The following is a 24,489-nucleotide window of genomic DNA, read 5'->3' as shown; positions in this document are numbered from 1 at the left end:
TTTTCTAGTCCTTTCATATTCAGTACTGTACCTGGGCAGACCTGCCCATGCTACTACATAACCCCAAATCCCTATGATATTTTGTAAAGCAGAGAAATTCAGTAGTTATTTTTTTGTAATGTGTTGTGTTGGATTTGATGTACAACTGTGAAAAATCTTTGTGCTTTTTAGAAAAAAAAACCTGTCATTAATAATCCCCATGTTGTGTTTTCACAGTGAATGTTGAAAAAATTGAAGTAAAAGTATTTCCACATAAGAAGAAAGAAAAGAATGCTGACTATTGTTTTGAGGTATGTAATTGACTTGGCATGAAATCAGAAATATAGAGGTGTGAAAAGCCAAACAATGGTTCTTCTTGCCCTGTTAGCGCTTGAGCCACATGTTAGGGCTCATTTACTTCTTCAAGCGTGTTCCTGCAGTCAGTTGTGTGTACAACCACTTTCATGATAGGTACTTGCATCAAAATGCATTTATTGCACTTCGATATTGTTGCTTTTGGCACCACTCAGTCCTTTCTGCCTTCTGTACAGAATCAGGCACTACTGCACCTATTGGCACCTTTGTGACCACAATAATGCCAGAATTCTGGGGAAAACCCTGCACTTTGGCGATGGTGTTTGAAATGGCAATTTGCTTACTGCATTTGTGGATGTAAATGAGCCCTAATATGTCTAATTATTAAAGTTTATATGCTGTAGAAAGGGTGAGAAACACAGAAGGTGGGGGCTGAATAAGACTACAACTCAAAATGCATAAGGCTAATAGCTATGGGAAGCAGCCGAGGTGATAATAAAAAAAAAAATCATATTAGCTATTGCATACTTTTAATTAGGAGCACTTTTAATATGCACTCAGCAGAGAAGCAATGAGTTCTGTAGTCTTATTCATATTATTTTTTAAAAGGTATTACAGGATGCAGACATTTATAGCAGGAAGTTTAACTGTGTCTACTCCAATTCACCTTTAATAGCAATTTATAGGTCATGTTTTCTTTTTGCCAGTAGAAGACACAGACTTTACATATACTCAGAAATGAGAGAGTCTTGCAAAAGTTTTGAATCACAGGCTGTGATTGATCCTTTAGGAAGGAGTTAAACATGAAAGACAAATAAAGCTATATTGAAAATACTGTATTTTTAGTAATTCTATTATATACCTATTGTATAAAAATAGTTTCCCCCACCATAGCTGCAAGCTAATAGAAACAAGGGAAATTAGCATTTTTTTTTTAAGAAAGCCTCCCTTACAAGTCTTGTGTCCTGTGCATCAGCTGCCAGTGATGGGCAGCCATGTTGGGGAACACATATGAGCATTATGAGGGAGTGCCTCAGCTTAAGCATTGGGGCCAGTTTATCAAAGTGTGATATTAAAGCTCAAGACAGAAAAATGTACCCACTTTCTATTCATTCCTATGGGACTTTTAGAATTATATTTATCAATGAATGAAAGTTAGAGAGAGGTCAGACGAAATGTATATCTTCTCTCTGACCTCTCTTCGTCTGACCTCGCCCTTAGAGTTCACCATTTGATTAATACGCTTCTAAAAATCATAGGAATGAATAGAAAGTTGGTGAGTTTTTGGGTGAGCTCTTATTTCACACTTTGATAAATCTGCCCTTAGATGTGTGTGCATGGGATGTAGCATTGGGGGATTTATTATCTTCTTTTGGCCATCAATATGGCGGATTTAACCAGAATAATCCAGTTGTCAGGCAGACATTTAGGTTGCATGGGGGTTCCATGCAGTCTGTTTTAATCTAATTATGTCTGAGTGAGGCAAATAAATGCCTGACTCCATAGCCAAAATATAATTTATGGGCATCTTTATTAATACTATTATTATTAGCATCATGTATGTACATAGCACTACCATATTAATCATTGCCTTACAAAGATAAACATCATTCACCTTATTTATTCCTACTTCTTTAGTCAGCAAGAACTTCATATTTTGTGTTGTATGTGTGAAATATGTGTTATGACTGGTGCTGGTGTGTTGGTACTGTGTTCAGTTTAGAAGAATAGTGTCTGTGGCCCAAGTATTCTTCAGAACCTGAGTTATTTTAGATAGCTTTAATAATTCAAATACTTATGTTTTTGGTATTTTAAGTTCCCCTTTGGGAAGGTATTTTGGAAGGGCATTAAAGGAGAAGGAAAGCTAAAAATCACTGGGGGGTGCCCACTATTAAGCACCCCCCAGTGATTGCAATCGCTTGAAAGCTGCAAAGAGTCTAAAGCAGTGCTGTCCAACTTCTGTTGTACCGAGGGCCGGAATTTTTCCGACCTACGTGGGGGAGGGCCGATAATGGAAGCCAGTTTTGACCACTCCCCTTTTTGAAACTGCACCCACTTGAAACCACACCCATGTTATCACATGACCATACCCATATTAATGGTTGTAGTACAGCAAAAACCTGCCATACTCTGCCTGCCCTACCCTGCCTGTGTGCCATACTCTGCCTGCCCTACCCTGCCTTTGTGTGTGCCATACTCTGCCTTCCCTACCCTGCCTGTGTGTGCCATACTCTGCCTTCCCTACCCTGCCTGTGTGTGCCATACTCTGCCTTCCCTACCCTGCCTGCGTGTGCCATACTTTCACTGCATGTGCCATACTTGGCTGGTTTGTGCCAAACTTGGCCTGTGTGTGCCATACTCTGCCTGCCCTACCCTGCCTTTGTGTGTGCCATACTCTGCCTTCCCTACCCTGCCTGTGTGTGCCATACTCTGCCTTCCCTACCCTGCCTGTGTGTGCCATACTCTGCCTGCCCTACTCTGCCTGTGTGTGCCATACTCTGCCTTCCCTACCCTGCCTGTGTGTGCCATACTCTGCTTGCCCTATGCTGCCTATATGTATGGCACGCACAGGCAGCATACAGTGACACAATGCTGGCACTGCTCCTACAGTCTGCACAATAACTATATATTAAAAAACGTTTTAATTGCAGTACCACCTCAGTATATGTTCTTTTTGTAGTGTGCAGGGATTATTTGTGGGTTTCTACTGCTCCTGAGGTGTGAACAGGGGAACAATGGGGGTGATTACAGCCTGAGCCTGAGGTGTGAACACTGCAGGGGGTGAACAATACAGAGATTAAAAGGTGTGAACAACACAGGGGATTACATGTTTAAACAATACAGCCTGATTACAGCCTGAATCTGAGGTGAGAACCATGCAGGGGGTTAATCACAGTACTGAGACCATTTAAAGCTTACACAAGAGTAAGCCATCAAAGCAGCCAGACAGGTGGGGGGCCACACAGAGGGGGGTCGCGGGCCGCATGTTGGACAGCACTGGTCTAAAGAAAAAGGCAAATAATTAAAAAACTGTACAAAATAAATAATGAAGAGCAGTTGAAAAGTTGCTTAGAATTGGCCATTCTACAGCATACTTAAAGTTAACTTAAAGGTGAAACAGCCCTTTACTGTTATCAAGTAAAATCTCTCATTATAGCTGTAATCACTTGTTGCATGCAAAAATATAATTACTGTTTTTTTCTGTAATTGTATGCAATTTTTATTCTTTTTAGGTTTTTTGGTCTGATTCTTCTGTAACTTTGGTAACAAAATCTTCTACAGATGTAATGGAGTTTATTTCAAAGGTAATAGTTTTATTTGTTATGCCCCTTCATGAGAAATTTGTAACAAAATATTTTTGTAATGTAGTTTCATATACTTGTTTTTTTTCCAAGTCTGTTCTATATCAGCTATATTATATCTTTATGTAAAAATTAACTATTAGAGTTACATTAAAGACCAGTCCAGGCTATAGTGTAGTATATGTTAATGAGCCTTACATATAAAGGGGAGTTGATCTTGACAAGACCACTTCTGCTTTGAGGTAGGTTGAGAACCGTGCCTTAACAGGCTGCCCCTGTTACCCAAGACAAAAAAAAAAGTCCCTTTTAAATTAAACATGAAACCCAAATGCCTTTTTTTTATTAATACATCCATACCCATTATAAAGGCATTTTAAAAATCCCAGCTGTCCCCCCTCTATGCCTTAGGCAGACAATTACTTTCACTTTCCAATCAGCACGCACTCCCCCCCCCCCCCCCCCCCTCACTATGTAATTGTGTAGCCAGTGCATAAGCATGTGCATCAGGTTCTCCATTCTGGAACTTAAACAAGATTTTGGCTTCTCAGCTGCCCATGACTTTCCCCATTTATGACATTGCCGCTATATACAACATTTTATACAGCATTTATAAACTGGAAAAGCTGAAGTGCAAGAATACACAGAAATCAATGTTCAGTCTTGTGGAGCACATAGTGCCATGTGCTGCACCATAAATGATGATGCCCTCATCAGTTCATAAAATACATGGTATAGGGCAGCTGGAGGACACATTAATGTTGCCATTCAGGTAACCTAAAAGCCACCGGTGAACTCTTTAAGGGCCAGAACTACATGCCATAGAATCAAGGGTGGTGGCACTTGACCATAGTGTTTGTTTTGTGGCATTTGAAGGGTGTTAAAGTTAATCTACATTTTCTAGCATTAAACATATAAAAACAAACAGGTGCTACTTGCATTGAGGATAAAAACAGCTAAATTTGCTCATATGTATTCTTTTAGCTATCGCATCTGTTCCCAGATGAAAACTTGGAGAAATGCATTCCTTATCGTGTTGGCATGGATTCTTACTCCTTGGAAAGGAACCACATGGATCTGGAGTTAGATCTTCGGTATGTAGTCTTTCACATCAAAGAGAAGAGACCGGAAACTCCTAGTATATGACGGTGCTTGAAAGTTTATGAACCATTTGAAATTATCTATATTTTTATATAAATGTGACCTAAAACATCATCTGATTTTCAAAGTCCTAATAGTAGATGAAGAAAACCTAGGTAAACAAAAATCATTATATTTGGTCATGTATTTATTGAAACAAAAAAATGATCCAATGACATATCCACCTGTGGCAAATAACTGCATCTAAACATTTGCTGTAACTGTTAATCTGTCCTGCACATAGGAATTGTAGCTTTAGGTCTTTTCACAACATTTCAATTGCATTAAGGTTAGGGCTTTGACTTGGCCATTCCAGAACATTCACTTTATTCTTCTTTAACCATTATTTGGTAGAACGACTTGTGTGTTTAGGATTGTTGTCTTGCTGTATGACCCACTGTCTTTGAGATTCAGTTCACGGACAGATGTCTTTACATTTTCCTTTAGAATTCTCTGGTATAGAAGTTACCCTGGGATCCTTTGTAACCTCTCGGATTATTAGATGCCTTCCAGTTTAAGTTATCGTTAATTGGCCATTTCTGGGTAGGGTAACAACATTCTTGAATTTCCTCCATTTGTACACATTCTATCTGACTGTTGATTGGTGGAGTCCAAACTTTATAGAGATAGTCTTGTAACCTTTTCCACCTTCATGGGCTTCAAAAACTCTTTTTCTGAGGTCCTCCGACACCTCCTTCAAGCCATGATTCACATCCACAAATGTGTTTTAAGTGTGATCAGGTTTTGCTGGATCCCCGTTCTATAAAATAAAACAGGGTCTGTCACTCACATCTGATTGTCATGCCATTTACTGAAAACACCAGACTCTGCTTTCACCTTCAAATTATATGATACTCCTAAGGATTCGCTTACTTTTGCCACATGCAGATATGATATTGGATCATTTCTTTTCAATAAATACATTACCAACTATAATTATTTTTGTTCATTTGTTTAACTAGGTTTTCTTCATCTACTTTTAGGACTTGTTTGAAAATCAGATGATGTTTTAGGTCACATTCATATAAAACTAGAAAATTTTAAAGGGTTCACAAACTTTCGAGCACCATTGTAAGTCTGTTTTGTGGCCATAGTGTAGCCATTACAGTATTGCTGCTGCTTTTTTGTATTTTGTTATAGGACCTATAATCCAGAATGCTTGTGTCCTAGGGTTGCCAGATAAGGGATCATTCCATAATTTGAATCACCATACCTTTAGTCTGCAAAAAATTGTTTAAACGTGAATTTAGCACAGTAGGATTGATTTGCCACCAGAAAAAATAGGAAATCACTTTTAAATATGAGATTTATTTGCTTAAAATTAACTTTGAATTAGATGGCCTGACTGTAATTCTGAGCTCCCTGGATACAGGTTTAATATACCTGTACCATAAACTCAACAGCAGTACGGATCAGATTTTGCAGGATCCCAAAAATACTCATCCTGTTGCATGACAAGTCTGACCCACAAAATCTAAGGAAAATCTTGTGTAGCTTAACCCTAGCAGGACTTATGGCACAGCCCTTGTTGGTGGACACAACCGGCAGCTTATATTTTTGTTATGTATTTGTAACGCCAAAAATAATAATTATTTGACTTACTATTTATCTATTAATTAAGTGGTACTCATTGCTTTAGCCTTTTCCTGCCACCAGTGTGGGTACTGCATTTTCATCAGGGGAAATAACATACTGCCAGCAATGGAGTGCCTACACCTCCAGGTTTAATATTGCACAGTGGCATAACTGTAGGGGGAGCAGCTGGTGCAACTGCAACAATCCAATAGTTCCTGCCAGAGTTACCATACATGTTAGCTCAGGGGTGGGCAAACTTTTTGGCTCACGGGCCACATTTACTTACCCCCGGGCCGGACCGGGCCAGGGCGGGCAGGGCCAGGCCAGCGTTACGCCCCCTTCGTCTCTTTAATTCCGGCCGCCAATGACATCAAGTCTCACGTGATGAGACTTGGCATCGTCGGCGGGCCGGATTAAAAAGGCCAAGGGGCCGGATGTGGCCCGCGGGCCGTAGTTTGCCCACCCCTGTGTTAGCTGGATGCCATCTGGCAGGAAAGGGGATATATGTTACATATCTCATCTTAAAATTTCTCATATACTATTTTACTATGTGAAAGCATATTTTCTGCCAGAGTTTGATTACTTTCATTATTTTGCATCCTTAGGTATCTTGTATCTTTACCACAGCAAGTGCTGAAAAGTGATCTTGTCGGGAAATTCTTCAGTACTTTTTCCAGCCATCAAAACTTATGTGAGTGTGAAGTGTTAGTTTATGAGTTTTTTTTTTTTATAAACACTCTTCATATAGTTTCTTATTTGCCTTTCTGTTTGCTTAAGATCCCAGCAACCCATCCCATATAAAAACCTGCACCCCAGTGGCTACACCTATACGGTAAGTTGTAACGTCTCTTAATTATGTTTCTTTTTTTTTTTTTTTTTTAAAGTTTTTATTTATGCATTTTTCAATTTAACACAAGTAAAAGACAGTGAAGAAATTAAAGTAGAGAAGGGACGGGTAGAGAGAGGGAGGTAGGAAGGGGAGAGGAGGCGGGCTGTAGCGCTGGGAGATTGGAACCAGTTTGTTTCATTGTTATGGTATACTGTCCGTGATGTTTCCTGAAGTATCGTGGAAGGTCATCCAGGGGCCCCATATTGCATCAAATTTTTTAGGACAACCCCGTGCAAGGTAGGTCAGTTTCTGGTTGGTATGAGTGTTGTTGACTAGAGTTCTCCAGAAGGGAAGGGTTGGGGGGGCTAAGGATTTCCACTGTAGAAGAATGGCTTTTTTGGCATAATAGAGAAGCTGGAGGTAGCAGAGTCTAGAGTAATGTGTAAGTCCCAGGTCCTCTATGTTTCATTTTTAAAAATTGCAAAAGGATTTGGTATTTGGTTGAACCAAGTCCAATCTTATGGTGGCATCTCGGTGTGTTTTTTTTTTTTTTTTTTTTAAAGCAGTTCAGTATGCAACTGTCTACTTTAGTCCATTCGTTTCCCAGTCTATGCAAAATTATGCTCCAAACTTCAAGCAAGAAAATAAAAAATATTTTATCCTGTTAAAAGTTAATTATGCTGCCAAGTCTTAACCTATTTTAACATTAGCATGTCTTTGGTTTTAGACCAATATGTGGTGTTGCCAGCATCCAGTCGTCACAAAGCAGCATTTCATCGCACCACAGTGGGGCAACTGTAACACTTTCTCCATGTTCACACACGGGGAGCTCTAGTTCCTCTTCAATAGTGTATCGGCCCCAGATGGAATCTTCTTCCTCTGTTATGATAGCTTCTACTGTGCCAAGTCCCCAAACACAAGAACAACAGGAGATATTGGAATGGCTCCGAAAGTTACGGCTGCACAAGTATTATACTGTCTTCAGTCAGTTATCCATGAAAAAGGTAAAACATATACTGCATATGTGAAAATGTTGGCCTTGTTGTGAATGGAGCATAAATGTGATTTGCATGCAAAATTTGTGTCATAAGTTGGTACTCAGTATTCCACCTGCATTTTATGCTGATGACCCTATAATGTATTTTTAATATGCGTGCAAGCATAACAGAAGCAGAGCTTTAACTGTATTGAATTAACTTGTCATTACCTTACCACACATAGTAACCTGAAAATTATCTTTACAACACCCTAATGTATCCAGAGCCAAATTTCCAATTACTTGTAAATAAATAATGTAATAATTCCAAATAACCTTACTTCTGTCATCATACTAATGCACAAATAATCCCAAATAATAGCCTTTGCATTAATAAAAAACACTTAAAGACACCTTACTCAGGGTTTTAGTTTAAATATAAAAAGGCTTGAATAGCAAGAAACAATTGTTTTAAAGCCAAAAGTTTTGATTTATACAGTTAGACAATGTAACATCTTTAACAAAGCATTAACAAAAATTAAAGCATCTCGGTATATTAATTTGTTTTTGCACCTAGTTTTTGAGTCTCACGGAAGAAGATTTAAATAAATTTGAATCTTTAACAATGGGAGCAAAGAAGAAGTTAAAGACCCAACTGGAGTTGGAGAAGTAAGTGTTTTAGGTTTGTTTTCCTGCTTCTGCAGGAAGGGTTTTCTGTAATAAATATTATCTATCAATGCTCATTTCATAGGTTTGCAGTTGTTATGTGCTAGCATCTATATTAGGAAATGAATTACCCGTAAGAAAGGCCCTGTGTCATACAAATGTGTTATTGTTGACAAATTGCATAGGGTATAGAACCTTACAAATGCCGAAGGAAGCAGCTGGTGCTGCTAAAAGCTTTAAGACAATAGTACTCCATGAAATAAGGAATAATAAAATAGATGCATGAAACGAAACAATAGAGAAAATTAAAAAGATGCTCAAGGACTTCAGCTTCTCTGCTAGAAATATTTTGGTAGCTCTTTTTTGTTTAATGGGCCATCTGCTTTAACAGATTGCTCCATCTGAATGATTATTTATTTGGGCATGTTATTTCTTGCACAGGGCAAAAACTAAAAGTAAAGTTACATTCTCCTACCTGAGTTAATAATACATTATAATAATAGCATCTTAAAGAAAAGGAATAACTGATCTTGCTGTGAGCCCCATTCAAGTCGTTGGGCACCCCTAGGCCCCGTTTTTGCGCATGGCCCTGCCCCCTGCGTACACATGCTCAAATTTCCCTTACCGTGTACAGAGCACTGGGGATCGGTGTGCAGGTGCACTTTCCCATTGCTCTGCACCCAATTTTCTGGCAGCTGGCATGCTGCCCCTGAAGTCCTGCCGCCCTAGGCACAGGCCTTTGTAGCCTTGCCACAAATCTGGGCATAGTCTCATGAGACTATTGCTGCAATAATAGTGACATTACTGCATGTTTTTACATTTCTGTTTTATGTTAGTACCCTGCCAGTAAGGAATATTTATCACAGTTGATTCCTATGTCAGTTCATCAGAACGTTTTTAACTCATTTTAGCAGTTACACAATATTCTGCTGTATAGGTGATAGAGCTAAGCTGCCTGATGCAAATAGTTTACAGTATGTAGAAAAAAGATTTAAAATATTATTTTCCACACTAGAATAATTGTTCCAATTCACAAAAAATATCCTTTAATGCTGGGCAAGCATTACCAAATGGCAAAATTTTCAAAATGGGAGTCTAGAGCTTATTACATATAAACTTACCCATGTTCTATTTATTCCTATGGGATTTTTAGAAGCATTTTTATCAATAGGTGAAAGTTAGAAAGCACCATTTGATAAATACGGTTCTAAAAATCCCATAGGAATAAATAGAATGTGAGTGAGTTTTTATGTATCATTTTGGCATTTTACTGCCAATAGATTTGCCACATTAGTGCCACATAGAACAATATATTTATTCTGCAGAAACCATTACTGTACATGGGTAAACGGCTTTAGAAGCTTTCTCTGTTTGCTTTAGATAACAGCTGCCATTTTAAGTAGCTTCCTGCTACAGCTCTAGCCTTTATAGCTACGATCACACATTCCTAAGGGAGGGGGGCATTCTGGTAGGAGGGGGAGCAGGAGACGGGAGAACTGGGCAGACTTCGGCCACCGGAATTAAGAATGGTTCTGAGAGAGGAAGTCAGACACTGGAACATCATGTTTACAAAAAAAAAAAAAAGACAAGAAATCCTGTGTTTATTTTGATAGAGGACTGCTCTAATGTGCATCATTACATTGCATTGCATTGTACTTAATGTACTTTTTGCCTATTATATTAATTAAAAATATGTACTATTTTTGTTCTTTCTTGGACTAAACAGGGCAAAATCTGAAACTAAAAGTAGCCACATTTTACTTACTTTTTTAGGAACATGAACAAAATAAATAAAATTTTAGAAATTACTTTTACTTTTTTCTATGACAATGCTTTCTAGGGAGAAGTCTGAAAAACGGTGCCTGAATCCAGTCCAGTGTACTTCCTATAGCAGCAGTGGCATTGCTAGGGTTCCACCTACAAGCCATGTGGGCCCTGTTGCGAATGTTCACTGTAATCATGCTACAGGTAAGATAGATATATATGTATAATTTATTTATAATAGTATTTCAAAGATGGAATTGCTTTTATAAGTACTCTTTCATGCTGGTGACCTGAACAGTTTCAAAGCCAAGCATGCAGAGTCCAATTTAATCATTGCATCTTGCCTTAATCAGAGCATTTAACAAAACCCTGTGTCAGTAAGTCTGCTTAATAGATAATGGGATTAAAGGGGTAGGGGTAAAATTAACTTTAAATATGATGAATAAAGCAGTATTTTAAGACAACTTTTTGTGGTTTCTGAAATATTGCATTTTTTTTTTGTTCTGCATCCTCAAGCTTTGCATTTAGACTTTAACTCACAAAAACTACATGGAGCTCCAAACCTTAGCTCTTAGCTGAACATATTATCTGATGTCCCTTTTCACTGTTTAATGCCTGTCATTGATTTATATTATTTGTAGAATTGTCTGTAGATGTAGAGGTTCCAGCTCACCAGATGCCTCAAGAGGGCAGTTCATCTTCTGAGTATTCAAGTTCTCCATCAAGTCCCATGGGTCTGCAGACACGGGAGGAGAGCTCAGACAGTGCAGAGGAGATGGATAGAAGTAAGGATTTACATGTCTTTATGAAGGGAGCGGATATCTGTGTTTTTGCAGGCAATGTCATTTATTAAATATGAATTCATTTTGTTTCTTTTTAGGGCTTGGGAGACATTTAGATTGTGCTGAAAAAGAGAAGTCTGTTTTATTAGTGAATCACTTTACTTCAAGTTCTGTACGCCCAACAGCTCAAGTTTTACCAGTTCAGAATGATGCTAGCTCTAACATTACCAATCATCACCCCCCACAAATTCAAATCTTAACAGGAACAGCTTCTCATATTTCTCCAGTTCACCTTATAAATACAAGAGGGTCTGCTGACTTAAAATTGCTTCAGTCTTCTGCACACTCCATTTTTTCTTCTGAGGAAAGAAACAAGGGTTGTTATGGTCCCAGGACCAGCATTAAATTAGCAAACATGATTTTAGATGTCAAGACCTCTTCAACTCCACTGCAAACAGGTCCAGTCATTTCCATAATGACCGATAGCAGCTCAGTACACAACAGTGTTAACTTTGGTGTTCGGCCCAAAGTAGGAAATTCGGTGCCAGGAGAAAGAGTCATTAAGCCAACACAACAACCAGCACTAATGGTGGAAGCCAGTACTCCTGCCACTATGGCATCAACTCCAGTCTTCCACGTGGCAAGGCCACCAGTCAAGCTTCTTGTATCCACTTCTGATTCTTCGTTGATTGGACAGACAACTTGTTCTAGTGTCTCTCCTGCAATAATAAACCCAAGAAATGTACTTTATACAGCCAATACCAAAGTTGCCTTTTCTGCCATGAGTGGCATTCCTGTAGCTCAACTGTCTGGCAGCTTCTGTTCAAATAGCACTGCCACTACAAGCAACCATGCCTCTGCATCATTATCCAGTATTACTAGCCTTTCAAACTGCCCTGCCCCTAGTTCAAGCCCTGCTCTTTCTTCAACATCTGAGAACAGTTATTATAGCAGTAGTGGGAACACACCTGCAGTGAACATTCAGATTGGAAATCAGACTCCCAGCCATCATCATGTTCATCACCAGCAGCAACAATCCCAGCAACAAGCAGGATGCACAGTATGTAGTTCCTGTGGCTGCAGTGGAAACTGTGGTACTGGCGGCATGACTGTGAACTATGGCAGTTACTTTCAGCATCCTTTTCCAGGCCCTTCTATGTTTCCATTCCCAATTCTTCCTTTCAGCCCAATGTGCAATAATGGCTATGTAAACACCCAGCAATATAACAACAGTGCTACATTTCCTGTAGTCCATACTCCATACAATAGCAGCCTAAACCCTGATTCCATACTAAGTGGACAGCCCAGTTTCTCCATGCCCCCTGTGCAGAACTTTATACCAGGCACAGCAGGGGTGTATCAGCCTCAGGGAATGATGGGATCTGTAAATGGCACAGTTCACAAAAAAACTGGTAATCTTTCATGTTATAACTGTGGAGCCAGTGGCCACCGAGCTCAGGATTGTAAACAACCCTCTATGGACTTTAATCAGCAAGGTAAAAAAAACAAAACAATATCTGCAAGTCTTTATTTGAAGGCATACTGTTTCTTTATATTTGACTAATGGTCAAATTGTAAGAGATTAAGTGTAATGGTATATCAGTGGTAGGACTTTGCTTGCCTCTATGAGAGTTTTACTAGTTGACAATATTTGTTCACCTGCCCTGTAGAAACATTGCATGTTTTTATCTTTATGATCCTCCCTATCTGTCAGTCTTCAGGTGCTGATAGATACGCTTATATTAGCTTTAGACTTGGCCACATTTGACCAAACAACAACCAGAATCTGTTCAAATCTTGTCGAGGGCCGCATTGTCCTGTTTTTATGTAGTCTTCGGCTGACTGGCCTGCACAGGCCCTTGTGATCTGATTGTTATGAATATATCAATACAGGTATCAGACCCCTTATAATAAAACAGTACATTGTACTTGATCCCAACTAAGATATAATTACTCCTTAATGGAGGCAAAACATTCCTATTGGGTTTAATTCCAGTTTAAATATTATTTTTTTTTTTTTTTTAGCAGACTTAAGGTAGGAGATCCGAATTACAGAAAGACCCCTTATCCAGAATACCCCAGGTCCTGAGCATTCTGTTTAACGGGTCCCATACCTGTATATCAATCAGCCCTTCTATGCTTCTATGACAGATGTAGCCTTGCTTTCTGCTAATGTCTCCAGTTGAATTTTGTTAACCAAAAAAAAAGCAGAATTTTCTAAAAGTTTACTGAAAATAGAATTTCTGTTTTTTCCCTTTCTCACAGGAACTTTCCGTCTTAAATACGCTCCTCCATCCGATGGGTTGGACTCTGCTGATTAAATCTTAAGCCTGGAATTGTAGAAGATGTGACAAGTCATCCTGCCTAGCATCAGTGATGCACATCACATCTAAAGGTGCTTTACTTTTACCTAGACTGGAGTGAGATACCTTCAGGGACTCTTATTTAGAAATTGCCAAATTCTGCTTTAGGAGATTTTTATTTTTAATGGCGGTGATAAATCTTGCCAGATTATGCCTCGGTTTTTGTAGAATTTGGGATAAAGAAGATTTTACTGATGAAGTTTGAATTTTTTTCTTAAAGAAATATGAACATATTTTTAGGGCAGCTATAATAAACGTCAAAGTAAAGTCTGAAGTTGCCTCCTTGCGAGGTGATAGTTTTAAGGCGTTGTCTGTGTTGAACGCATATTGTTCTCTCTATCTAATATAACGCGTCGTCAGGAAGAAATCACTGGGATTCTTGTGGATTGCACTAGGGAAGAATGTATCATTTTTCTTGAAACTTCCAAATGTTCCTGGGATAAAAGAGGGAGCTTTGCAACATTTCAACAGGCATTGGATCCCTCAGATCTTTACCTAACGTGTATTCAAAAGACTCAAGTGACCTAAAGAACAATTTCAAAGCCTGAATATTTGATATTTCTATTCTCCAGTTTTCTCTATTTTTTTTTTTTTTTTTTTATAGTACTTTGTCTTTGACAAAATTTGCACTTTATTGTTGAACTGTTTCAGAATACCTGGGTTCCATTTTAGAAAAGGATTGGATACATAGTTACATGCAAAGGAATTTTTAGGGAAGAACATATACAAAAAAACCCTTTGCTTCATAACATGAGCAGCACGGTTTGGACTTTTTTTTTTTTAAACCCTTCTTTCCCATGCATGAAAAGGGTGAACATCCAACTAAGGGCTTTTTATTTAAGTTAGAAGTTACCATTAGAATTCCAGCAAAACACTAAACACAAACTACTCGGCTTGTTGGTGGTGATGTTCTGCGCCTCGAAAGATCTTCTTTGAAGGACTATGTTCTCCATATAACAGCTTCATAGGTAACTTCTGTGGTAAGCTACATCCTTGGGTGGGGGGAAAGAAACATTAGCACTAGATTTTTGATTGCTACAACTAGCAGTGTAACAAATGTTTCCTGGAACAATGTTTCCTTTTCTTCTGCTCAACCAAAGATTGATGTGACTAAAAAAAAAAAAAGAGCTGTAAAAAGAGGGATTTTATTCTACAAATATTTTCTTGGTAACACATTTCCGAGCAGATACTTGCTCATTAATGCACTCTTTGGACCCTGACTATTTAGCTTTTAGCAGCTTTTCATTAAAAATATAATAAAAATGGCATATTAGCTAAGCTTCAGTGTACATTATGTAGAACAAATATGTTTCTAGCTGTTACATTTATTTCTATGCAATGAAAACACTACAGATATGTATGGTGTGCTTTCTCCCAGGAAGTTCTAGTATTATTTAAAAGGAATAAAATAATGGAGGGAGAGATTTTCATTCTAAGATCTCTTTTCCAATCCTACTAAGCCATTATCAAGGCATCTATGAACTCCCACATTTGTAAAATAGCCCTTTCAATGCCGAAAGAATCTAGAATAAAGAAAAAAAAACACTTTTAGCTAACTGTACTATACAACTTGAATGCAGCCATAGGAAACAGAAGTTAAATTGTTTGTCTTTTTTAATCGTAGCATTCATTAAAACAGGACACTGTATTTGTCTCCAGAGAAGGATGGTGGCACCACCCAACACTAAAGACTCGGAACAGCTAATAATTGCAGATACGGTAAAATAGACAATTATGGCAATACATTTTGGCCCAATTTGATTTATGCCATGGGCATCACTTCCCTATTTTAAAGGGAGTAGTTGCTGGTTTTTTATCAATGTTTACTATTTGTAGGATGTTCCATGGCTTCTTTTTTTTTTTTTTTTTTTTTTTGCCATGGTCCATATGTGCGTTGAAAGCCAAACTGATGTTTCTATAGAAATATTCTGGACTTGAACTGTATATCTATATAGGAGAACTATATTATGTATATTTTTAAACTTAAAAAATTAATGTCTCCCCCATTATCATTTTAAATGACCTGTGCAGGAAAAAAAAAAACTTTTTTTTTTAATTTAAGACTTCTGTTCTTACTGCAGAAATGAATGGGTTGTATGTTTCTGAGTGATTGTGCACTGCAGGACTGGGAGTGTTTTTTATATATATATGGCTTTTCCTTATGTGCAGTCTTTTATATGTGTGTAAGCTACAAGGCAATGTTCTTCTGTGTTTTCTACAGTCCAATGCTACGCCAGTTAAACATGGAAGTTTTTTTTTTTTTAGCAATTATGCGCTTTGTTAATCTCACTCCCTAATACTTTAGCAGATAAATAAGCACCTTATACTGTTTTTCTTTTGCACCACGACATTTTGGGCAGTTATCATGAATAACGCTAACATGGCCTTGCTCTTTTTATTTTAAATTCACGCTGTTTATCTGATATCTAATTGTTTTGTTCAAATAGGAAAGAACAGTGAACTAGACAAATAGGAGAGTGTGTAATGGGTAAGCAAGGGAAATATGTTCTTTTTACCCTTAATGCTGCTATCTCTCTTAGCATTATACTACACAGTGTGTGTGTTCTACCAGTGCAGACCACATTGATAAATCATAAAAAAGTTTGCTATCATCAGTACAGGTGCAAATAGGATTGTCTCCAGGACAGCGATTACCATGGTGCGGAAAACAGCATTAACAATTAATTTGGTGCAAGTTTGTGTGTGTAGGTGTAACCCACATAGGAAAGGAATACCTATTAAAGGCAGATGTTAATTCCAGGTCTGCAACAGATCAGGTGCAACTGGCATTTTGGTGCAAGTATAGAGCAATGTGTATGGACACAATTACCTTTCTTAATAGCGTTTTAAAAGAATACTTTGTACTTTTCATTGCACCTTGTAACCCTAAATGGGCCCTAGGTAGAAAGATTTGCAGTAGGGATAGTTTTTGAGCCCATGTACCTTAAGGTAAAATGTAAATGACTGAGGAGTTCTCTTCATGGAATTCCAGATATGTTTTTATGTTGGCAAGATGACATTGTAGAAAATTGTAGACCCATTTAGCTAGAGTCATTCAGCCACAGTTTAAAGAATATCATTGACAGCAAATAAGGGGTACATTTATCAACATTGGAGTTTTTCCAGTTTTTAGTGCTAAAACAATTTAAATTATGGTACAAAAACTCATGTGTAATAAAGTGCGAAAAACCCGCCAACTCAAACATAAAATGTTGGCATTTAAAAGCTTTCAAATTCATATAGACCTCAGTGGGAGTTGTCCTAGGCAAAGTCAAGCTGCGTTTTCAATTTTCCCCAAATTTCCCAAATCAAGTTTTTTTATTAATACGAGTTTGCCATATTGATAAATAAGCAAGCATTCAAAAAAAAAATATTTTTTTTGAATGCAAGTTTATTTAAATTACAAAAACACTCACCTGACGATTCAGTCCTAAACACCTCCGATCTTTTGTCCCGCCCAATCGACCAGACGACTGATATCCACAGCTTTTGCAATATCGGTTGTCTTGTCGATCCACCATACACACATCCAGTATCGTCTATGAATGTATGGTATCTCTTGAGCAATATTTGCCACTGAACTTGTAGGTTTTGTGATTATAATGCTAGAATTGTACAGTATTTGCCACATACAGGGGTCAGGAGTATGAGAGTGGGCAGGTTCTGATTTATATAGAGGATAATTTCAGAAGGGGCAATTTTTATTTTACAGTGTTCTTGGATTTAACTGAAATTTTAGATAGGATGATGCCTTTGCTTTATTAGCATAACGGCAATGCATGCAACACAGGGCAGGTTCAAATATTTTCCAGCTGCTCCTTTAGGACCCTGAAGCAAAAATGCCCTTGTTAGCACTTATACAAGTTCTTGTCAACTTACGGCAGCCTACATACTTGAAACCCCCCTGTAACCTGCATCTAACCAGAACATTTAACCATTAGTGGCTTCTTTCTTCACTGCATTTTATTAAGCCAAGCTGGGTGGTGGTGTGGCTTTTTGTTTTCTGTGCTGAGGATACAGACTGCACTATAATGATCAAGAGATCAACTGGCTTCATGCTATTTACTAGCTGCTAATGGCAAAATAGACTTCTCCCTTGATCCTAATGTGTGTTTGGACACAGGCCACAGGTGGCGCTGTAAAAGAGCATTACCTTTTAAGTTGCTTTAAGTTAATGCTCAGTGCTGGAAATGCCTCTGATTCTTCACTTTAAACACACCAATTGTGCAGGAGAGAATGATGCCACTAACTTGCTGCTATTTACTAATCTACCCAGCTGGCAAAGGTGAGCAGTGTAATAATGAAGTATATATACTTAAAATAAATCAATGGCAAAACTCAATTATATTGCATTTTCTGCACATTGGGGGTCATCTACAAGGAAAACCTCAGTTTGGCCAAGTAAAAGTAGCTTCAGGGTTCCCCTATTGACACTGGAGCTACAGGCGCAAGCAGACATCCTGATGGCAATTTTTAGCAGGTTCACCGGCTGAATCTCCCCCTCACTACTACATTTATGCTGAAATTATGAGAAAAGCATGGCTTTTGAAATTGCACTTTGCACGTGCCTATTCCAAAGGGCTTTCACATGGTACTCGTCTTTTATCTAGTACCATCTAGTGAAATTATCCCCTCGACCCCTTGAATCCCTCATACCAAATCAAGCTTAGTTCTGTGCCTGCTGGCCTTATTAATATAGGGCAGACTGTGTAAAGTAGCAGCAAGGTGGGCCAGGACAGTGTTAATTAGGCCTGGTATGAGACAGTTATTTAACTGAATGTCAGCCCTGTCTGAAATGGAAAGTTCCATTAAAAATAAAATGCTGTATGCGAAACAAGGCTTAATTACTATTTTGTGCTGGACAAGACAGACCTGGTTCACAGATGCAGTTAAATACAGAAAAAAGCCCCTGTAGTTTAAAGCAGCATGCACACGAAACATTGTTTTTGTGCATCTGGTTTGGCACACTAAAACACATGGGTTTCCCTCTGCTGAATTGTATTGGTGTATCTGGTTTGTCTTATAGGTACAAATGGAGTGCCTGTGTGTATGACTGATTAATACTTCCTTATAGTCCCTCAATCTCTTTCATAACCAGTTGCAAAGGTCAGATTATCAATTGGTTACAGTTAGCACTTTGGATACTGGTAGTTCTGACTTACCTTATTACGGCTGCAGTCACAGTGTATCCGATTTTCGTTGTATACTTGGTGGCAGGATGAGGCTGCATCATTGTGCATATTTTTCTTTATATTGCACAGTAGTCTTATAGCCAGAAAAAGGTAACAGGCGGACCTACACCTTTCATAAACCATTAACAGCTTAGTTTTTAAAGGAAAGCCTGGAGTCCTAACCTAGCAATAGGTTTACCATCATCTTAAAAAAGTACCAGGTAGTGACTTAAAGGGGTTGGGTAGTGATGGAAGAGGTGGGAATTGGAGCCAAGCAGCAGTAAGTAGTTGGCTGTTGTGGGAGTGGGGTAATAACTGGGTGGAGTGAAACAATGGGGAACATCTAAATGTACACCCAGTAAAATTCTAGCAGCAGCTTTTTATCACTTATTATAGAATAGTATCTACAGTGGGCGGTTGCTGGGCATATATCTCTTCTGCCTGCCTTTTTTTTTTGGCCTGTATATTAGAGTCTGGGGTATTTGGTTTGAAAGTCTCAGGTGGGGGATTGGAGTTTGGGGAAGGGGCTTGTATTGGGCGCCCACAACCTTAGGCCCAGCACTGCTATACCTGCAACCTGAAGGACATAATTGTACTAATATAGTGCTGGCTTCATTTCTGCCACATAACAAACTGAAATTCCATACACATCTATATATTTTGAAAGTGTAATGTTTTTTGTTGTTTTTCCTGTCCCTAAGTTAAAACTTCTTTTATATATTAGAGACATCTACACCCAGAAGTGCTATACATGTAAATGAAGACAGGGTTACATAAAAGGTAAATGATCTTGCCCTATGTCTTCTAAACCAGTTGGCTTGTTACAGAGTCACTATGTAGATTCCCTGCCATACAGCCTGACAGGGCACAGACTGGCTAGAGACATGTAGAGAGGAAGTAGAGACAATCGCATGCCAGGAAGTACATTATCCCATGTAAGCACACTACATTATCTGAAGCAAACCTTTTCAAACTGTACAGTACTTTGGGGAATATAACCAATTGCTTTTAGGCATAAGTAAGCATATTGGTATCCTTTTACAGTTAATTTCTTTCCCTTCTTTTTAACAATACCCTATAGTTAGCCCCAGTACAAATGTTACGGAAGTTGGTATTAGAGCCTTGCCAAATAGCACTTAAAAGGCCTGCGTTAGCCATATCTGCCTTGTAACTGAGCTCCTCAAAGCAGGTCAAAGCCACAGTGGTGCCATGGGCTGACAGAGAAGCTAGCCAGGCTTAGTACATAGGGCTTATATTTGCCCCAACGTATATAACGACAGAGTAAAGATTACAAGTAGTTGTGACATCATCATCATCATCAAGGGGTAGTTAACCTTTAAGTTAACTTTTAGTGTGATGTCGACAGTGAAAGTTTGAGAGAATTTGCCTTTGGCCTTTATTCTTAATTAGTTATGTGGATTTTTAATTATTTATCTTTTTGTTCAGCAGCTTTTTAGTTACTAGGGTTCAGTTTTCCATAGCAGTTGGGCAGTGGTTTGAAAGAGAAATTGGAAGGATGAATGGATGTATAGATAATCTAATATTATATTGCGGCAAATGGTACTTCCTGGCCGTTAACCTTAACTATACACACAGTACACACATAACTGCAGGAGTCATTTAGAACCCTGTTATTTACTCTCGAGTCCCCAGATGATGTTGGACTCTTGATGTATGTTAAAGATTGATGGTTAATGTAGTCTAGCGACATCTAGAGACCCAAGGTTAAGAGAGAGGAATTTAGGTGATATATGTTCCATTATAAAATCAGGTGTAGCTCCTGGCTGTGTGCCACCTATCTCTGGAAAGGAAGCCAGGCAATAACAGTCAGTAAGTGGCTGGACTCTTAGTAACTAAGCAGCCCACGTGCCAGTGGCACCAAAGTTCTCCTTGTTACATGAGTGTGTGCTTCGGAATCATGCCTCTGCCCTCTGTATGTCCTGATAAATGCGTTCTTTGCTTGAAAACTCCATGCCTCGTATTCATTTAGGTTTCTGTTTGTTAATTCTTTCCTAAGAGGACAGAGAATTCACCTCTTGTCTGCTTTTTTTTTTTAATAACTTTATTGTGCTGACAAAGTCACAGCATCCTCTGCTTTTATTTTGAGCCATTGTACTTAAAGCAATGTAACCCTTTACAGTATTAATACATGTGCATGTGACTTCCTACAGACCGTATTGTAGTGCTGTAAATATTTCATAATCTGCTTATTTGACTTTCAACTGTAAATGTCAAGTATTCGGTTATTGGATTTTTTTTTTTTTAAATGTTTTATTATACTTGTTAAAGGGTAAATGTACATTTTTAGAATGACGTTTTTATCTGAGTAAATTTAATGTACTGAAGATAAAATATTGTTTGTAAAAAAAAAAAAAATAAAGAAATTAATGATAATAGTGTTTGCTTTTTTACATTTTTTCACATTTAATGATTGGTATCAATATGGTGCATTATGGGTAGTTTTTTTTTTTTAACCCAGACATAGCTGATTTCAGATATTGTAGCAAAACCATGTTAATTCCCCATCCAATCCCTTTCTCAGGCTGGCACAAGGCAATCAAATTTTCCCTCAGTTTATGCCATGTTGACATGATGGATTCTGGGAATTGAAGTTCCTCTGCTTTCCAGAGAATCTGTGTACCACCCACCATGGAATTCGGCGGGACTTCAAATCCTAAAATTCAACATGGAACCAGGAAGGGGTTATATGACTGGCAGCCTTAGGGGTGTGGAGAAATGATTTGCTTGATTTTGTATTTTCCTGTTGTATTTGTATAATAGAAGAAATAAGGCACACAAAGTGATATCCTGCCTATTATAGCCAATTCACCAGGTCTCCTATTAGGCTTGCCATCTGTTAGTTTTTACCTTTCTTTATCCTTTAAAACTTAAGTAAGCTTTATCAGAAAGGTCTATGTAACTACAGCCATAAGCACTCACAGAGTTCTCTGTCAAAAGATTTGTTGTGTCTGTTTTCCTGTGCCAGAGACATGCAGCTCTCTCCTCTCTCCTGCTCCTCCCACCCTCAAGAATGCTTAGAACTCACCTTTGCTTTGCACCTAAGCACTACCCATTCCCTTTTTTAATAGGCCTTAGAAAAGGATATAATAAAAGTACACAAGCATAGGTATGTCCCATTACTTAGAGAGCCTTTAATCTACAACAGTATATATATATATATATATATATATATATATATAAATATATATATATATATATATATATATATATATATATAATTTCTTAACATGCTAATACAGCCAGTAGCACTGCTCCACTTTTGATTTTTGCTGTGTACTTTGTGTTGTCAAGCCATGTATGTTCTTGTGGAATATTTGGAAGCCTCCCAGTGCTTGGATTGAAGTATATATTTCAAGAACCAGCTTGGAAAAGTAAACCGGGAGATGTTTATCATTTCTTGTGTTCAAGTGGATTAGCAAGTCTGGGACTGCTCTAAAACTGCAAGTGATAGGTCTCCGCAATTCCATAATATGTGGCTATGGTGGAGAAAAATAAACTTACATCACTTCCTGTGCTGCTTGACAGGAGACTTTACTGTCCTAAGAACCTGTGAATATTCTCAGGCCACCAAAATCTGCTGAAGGACTTTTATTTACTAGATTATAGTGTTGCTTCCCTACATAAACAATGGCAAACTCTAAAGTGTAATGATATGTGGATCAACCTGAAATCTGTGGGATCCATGGATTAACCCACAGGTTGGAGTGTAAATTTGGGCTGACATCAACACAGTCTTTATAAATTGTGTGCAGATTCACACCAAACATTTCCTTCGGCCTGTCTGTGAATTTACCATGTCCCACTTCTACCATCAGCAGTGTGTATTTACAGTATGTATGCTTGCTCTTCACTGCTCCCTTTGAGATGTCAGAGATAGGCGGATTGGGCATGGGTCTATAAATAGCAGGTCTCCCATTCTGATGCACACACAAGACAGAATGATGTAAAGATTGCTTTAACAACAGTGTCCACAAAATGGCTCCTTTCTGCTTGATGTAAAGGATGTGAAGGAAATAAGATTTAAGCAATTTATATAAACAACCATAACACTGTGAGGAGGGGTTGCGAGCATGTGGGGGTGAGAAAACAGGGGATTTGAGTGGCCTAGGGGCGCCCAATGATCAGACAATACTAACTACCCATAGGTTGCCGTGGATTGCTGGAGTGTCTTTTTCCCCTGCAACTCAACTAGGGGTTTAATTAACACACAACCACCAGTTCACAGAATAGGTGGATACCTGCAGTCAGCCTATTCATGGTTGTGTGATAAACCAACATATCGCCACCATGACAGAGAGGTATTGCCCCCTAATTGATCATTCCTTTTTAATGAATTTTATGCTATCATTACCATAGGCACCATTTCCTATAAAATACCAGCAAGTCAAACAGATTTATACAGGATATCCAAATCTCGCTCTGTCTGTAGACATTTTATCCAGATAAAAGTCATATGGGTTTGCCCACCCAGAAAATGTGGTCACTGCTTATGTAACTTATGAACTATACATATAAAAGAATTAAATCAGTAACCCCTTAGCTTCTGCACACTGGAACATTCACTCTTAAATGGATGAATCTAAGTCATATGGTGAGCACAAATAGAGATGAACATTGTGGGGGCAGAGGCACATGGAGATGTTATATCTTTTAGGGGCCATTGTTGATTCAATACATCAGCTGGAAGAGTAGATGGATAAAACAGCTCTCTTCTCATACTGACACTTATGCTTTATAAAGATGCCAAATTTGCTATATTATTGTCATTTCTTGGCGCTGATCACAGGCTTGCTACTGGGTGACAACTTGCAATGAATATTGTTCTGCTTCTTAAGGTCTATTCTTATGGGTTGGAGATTATGGCCTAAGTGTTGTGGCGCCATCACTAAATGGATACTGTCATCCCTTTCTAAAACAATGAAAAATATGCAGTAAAGGAACAATTAATGCACTGTCTGACTTCAGTGCCTCCTCCATTTAGTGAATGCTTGTTGGGAGTTAATGCTTCTTCTATAACAGAGTGATTTAATCCCTACTCTGGCTTGCATAGATCTATCAATCATTTGGTGAACTGTTCAAAGTCTAAGGCACTTTATGTGCTACTACTATTGGTTTAGAACAGGCAGAAACCACTAGGACCCCGGTACACCCATCTATTGTCCACAAGTCTTATCAGAAGTGACCTCCAAGATGTAAACAAAATCATGTCACCCTGCTTGGGGGCGGTAAATAACCCACTGTTATTTACATTACAGTGGGTACAAGAGTGTACCCCTTAAGTGTTCATTTAAGAAGCAATTGCACCCTGTGGTAAGAAGCGCTTTTGGATTTGAAAACCTGGCATGAAGAGCAGAGTGCAGCATCAGGAGGCTCATCTAGCCCTGGGCAGGTGGAAAGGACCCCAATGCATGTGGGGATGCCTCCGTGCCCCCTGTACAGATACAACACTAATGCAGTCAGTGCTTTATTCTTGTGGGAAGCTGCAGGTTTGTGTCATCTGAAATGGAGAGCAAAAGCCTGTGGCCATTCTTTAAAGGAGCACTATACCCCCAGGCACTAAAAGCCCCCTTACCTATCACTGCCTAGACCCCCCCTCTCACCTCTCACTT

General features: G+C 38.5%; 1 protein-coding gene across 3 annotated transcripts in view; it reads left to right on the top strand.

Annotated features, from left to right (window-relative positions):
* Window positions 1-21,253, top strand: part of zcchc14 (zinc finger CCHC-type containing 14) — a 45,034-nt gene extending 23,781 nt beyond the window's left edge. The window contains exons 4-15 of one of the 3 annotated variants that reach the window (XR_004222169.1): window positions 217-290; window positions 3,528-3,599; window positions 4,578-4,687; window positions 6,914-6,999; window positions 7,086-7,140; window positions 7,865-8,141; window positions 8,691-8,782; window positions 10,620-10,747; window positions 11,185-11,328; window positions 11,424-12,821; window positions 13,591-14,656; window positions 15,313-21,253. Coding sequence is in view for 2 of the 3 variants with exons in the window: in XM_031899815.1 (XP_031755675.1) it covers window positions 217-290; window positions 3,528-3,599; window positions 4,578-4,687; window positions 6,914-6,999; window positions 7,086-7,140; window positions 7,865-8,141; window positions 8,691-8,782; window positions 10,620-10,747; window positions 11,185-11,328; window positions 11,424-12,821; window positions 13,591-13,646 (2,492 nt within the window). In the remaining variant the exon portion in view is untranslated. 3 annotated transcript variants of the gene reach the window in all.
* The last annotated feature ends 3,236 nt before the right edge of the window (window positions 21,254-24,489 follow it).

The sequence above is a fragment of the Xenopus tropicalis genome, chromosome 4 (genome assembly GCF_000004195.4).
Source record: "Xenopus tropicalis strain Nigerian chromosome 4, UCB_Xtro_10.0, whole genome shotgun sequence".
In the NCBI taxonomy this organism is placed as follows: domain Eukaryota; kingdom Metazoa; phylum Chordata; class Amphibia; order Anura; family Pipidae; genus Xenopus; species Xenopus tropicalis.
Note: the sequence above shows the minus strand (reverse complement) of the source record. Positions and strands in the feature narration are given on the sequence as shown.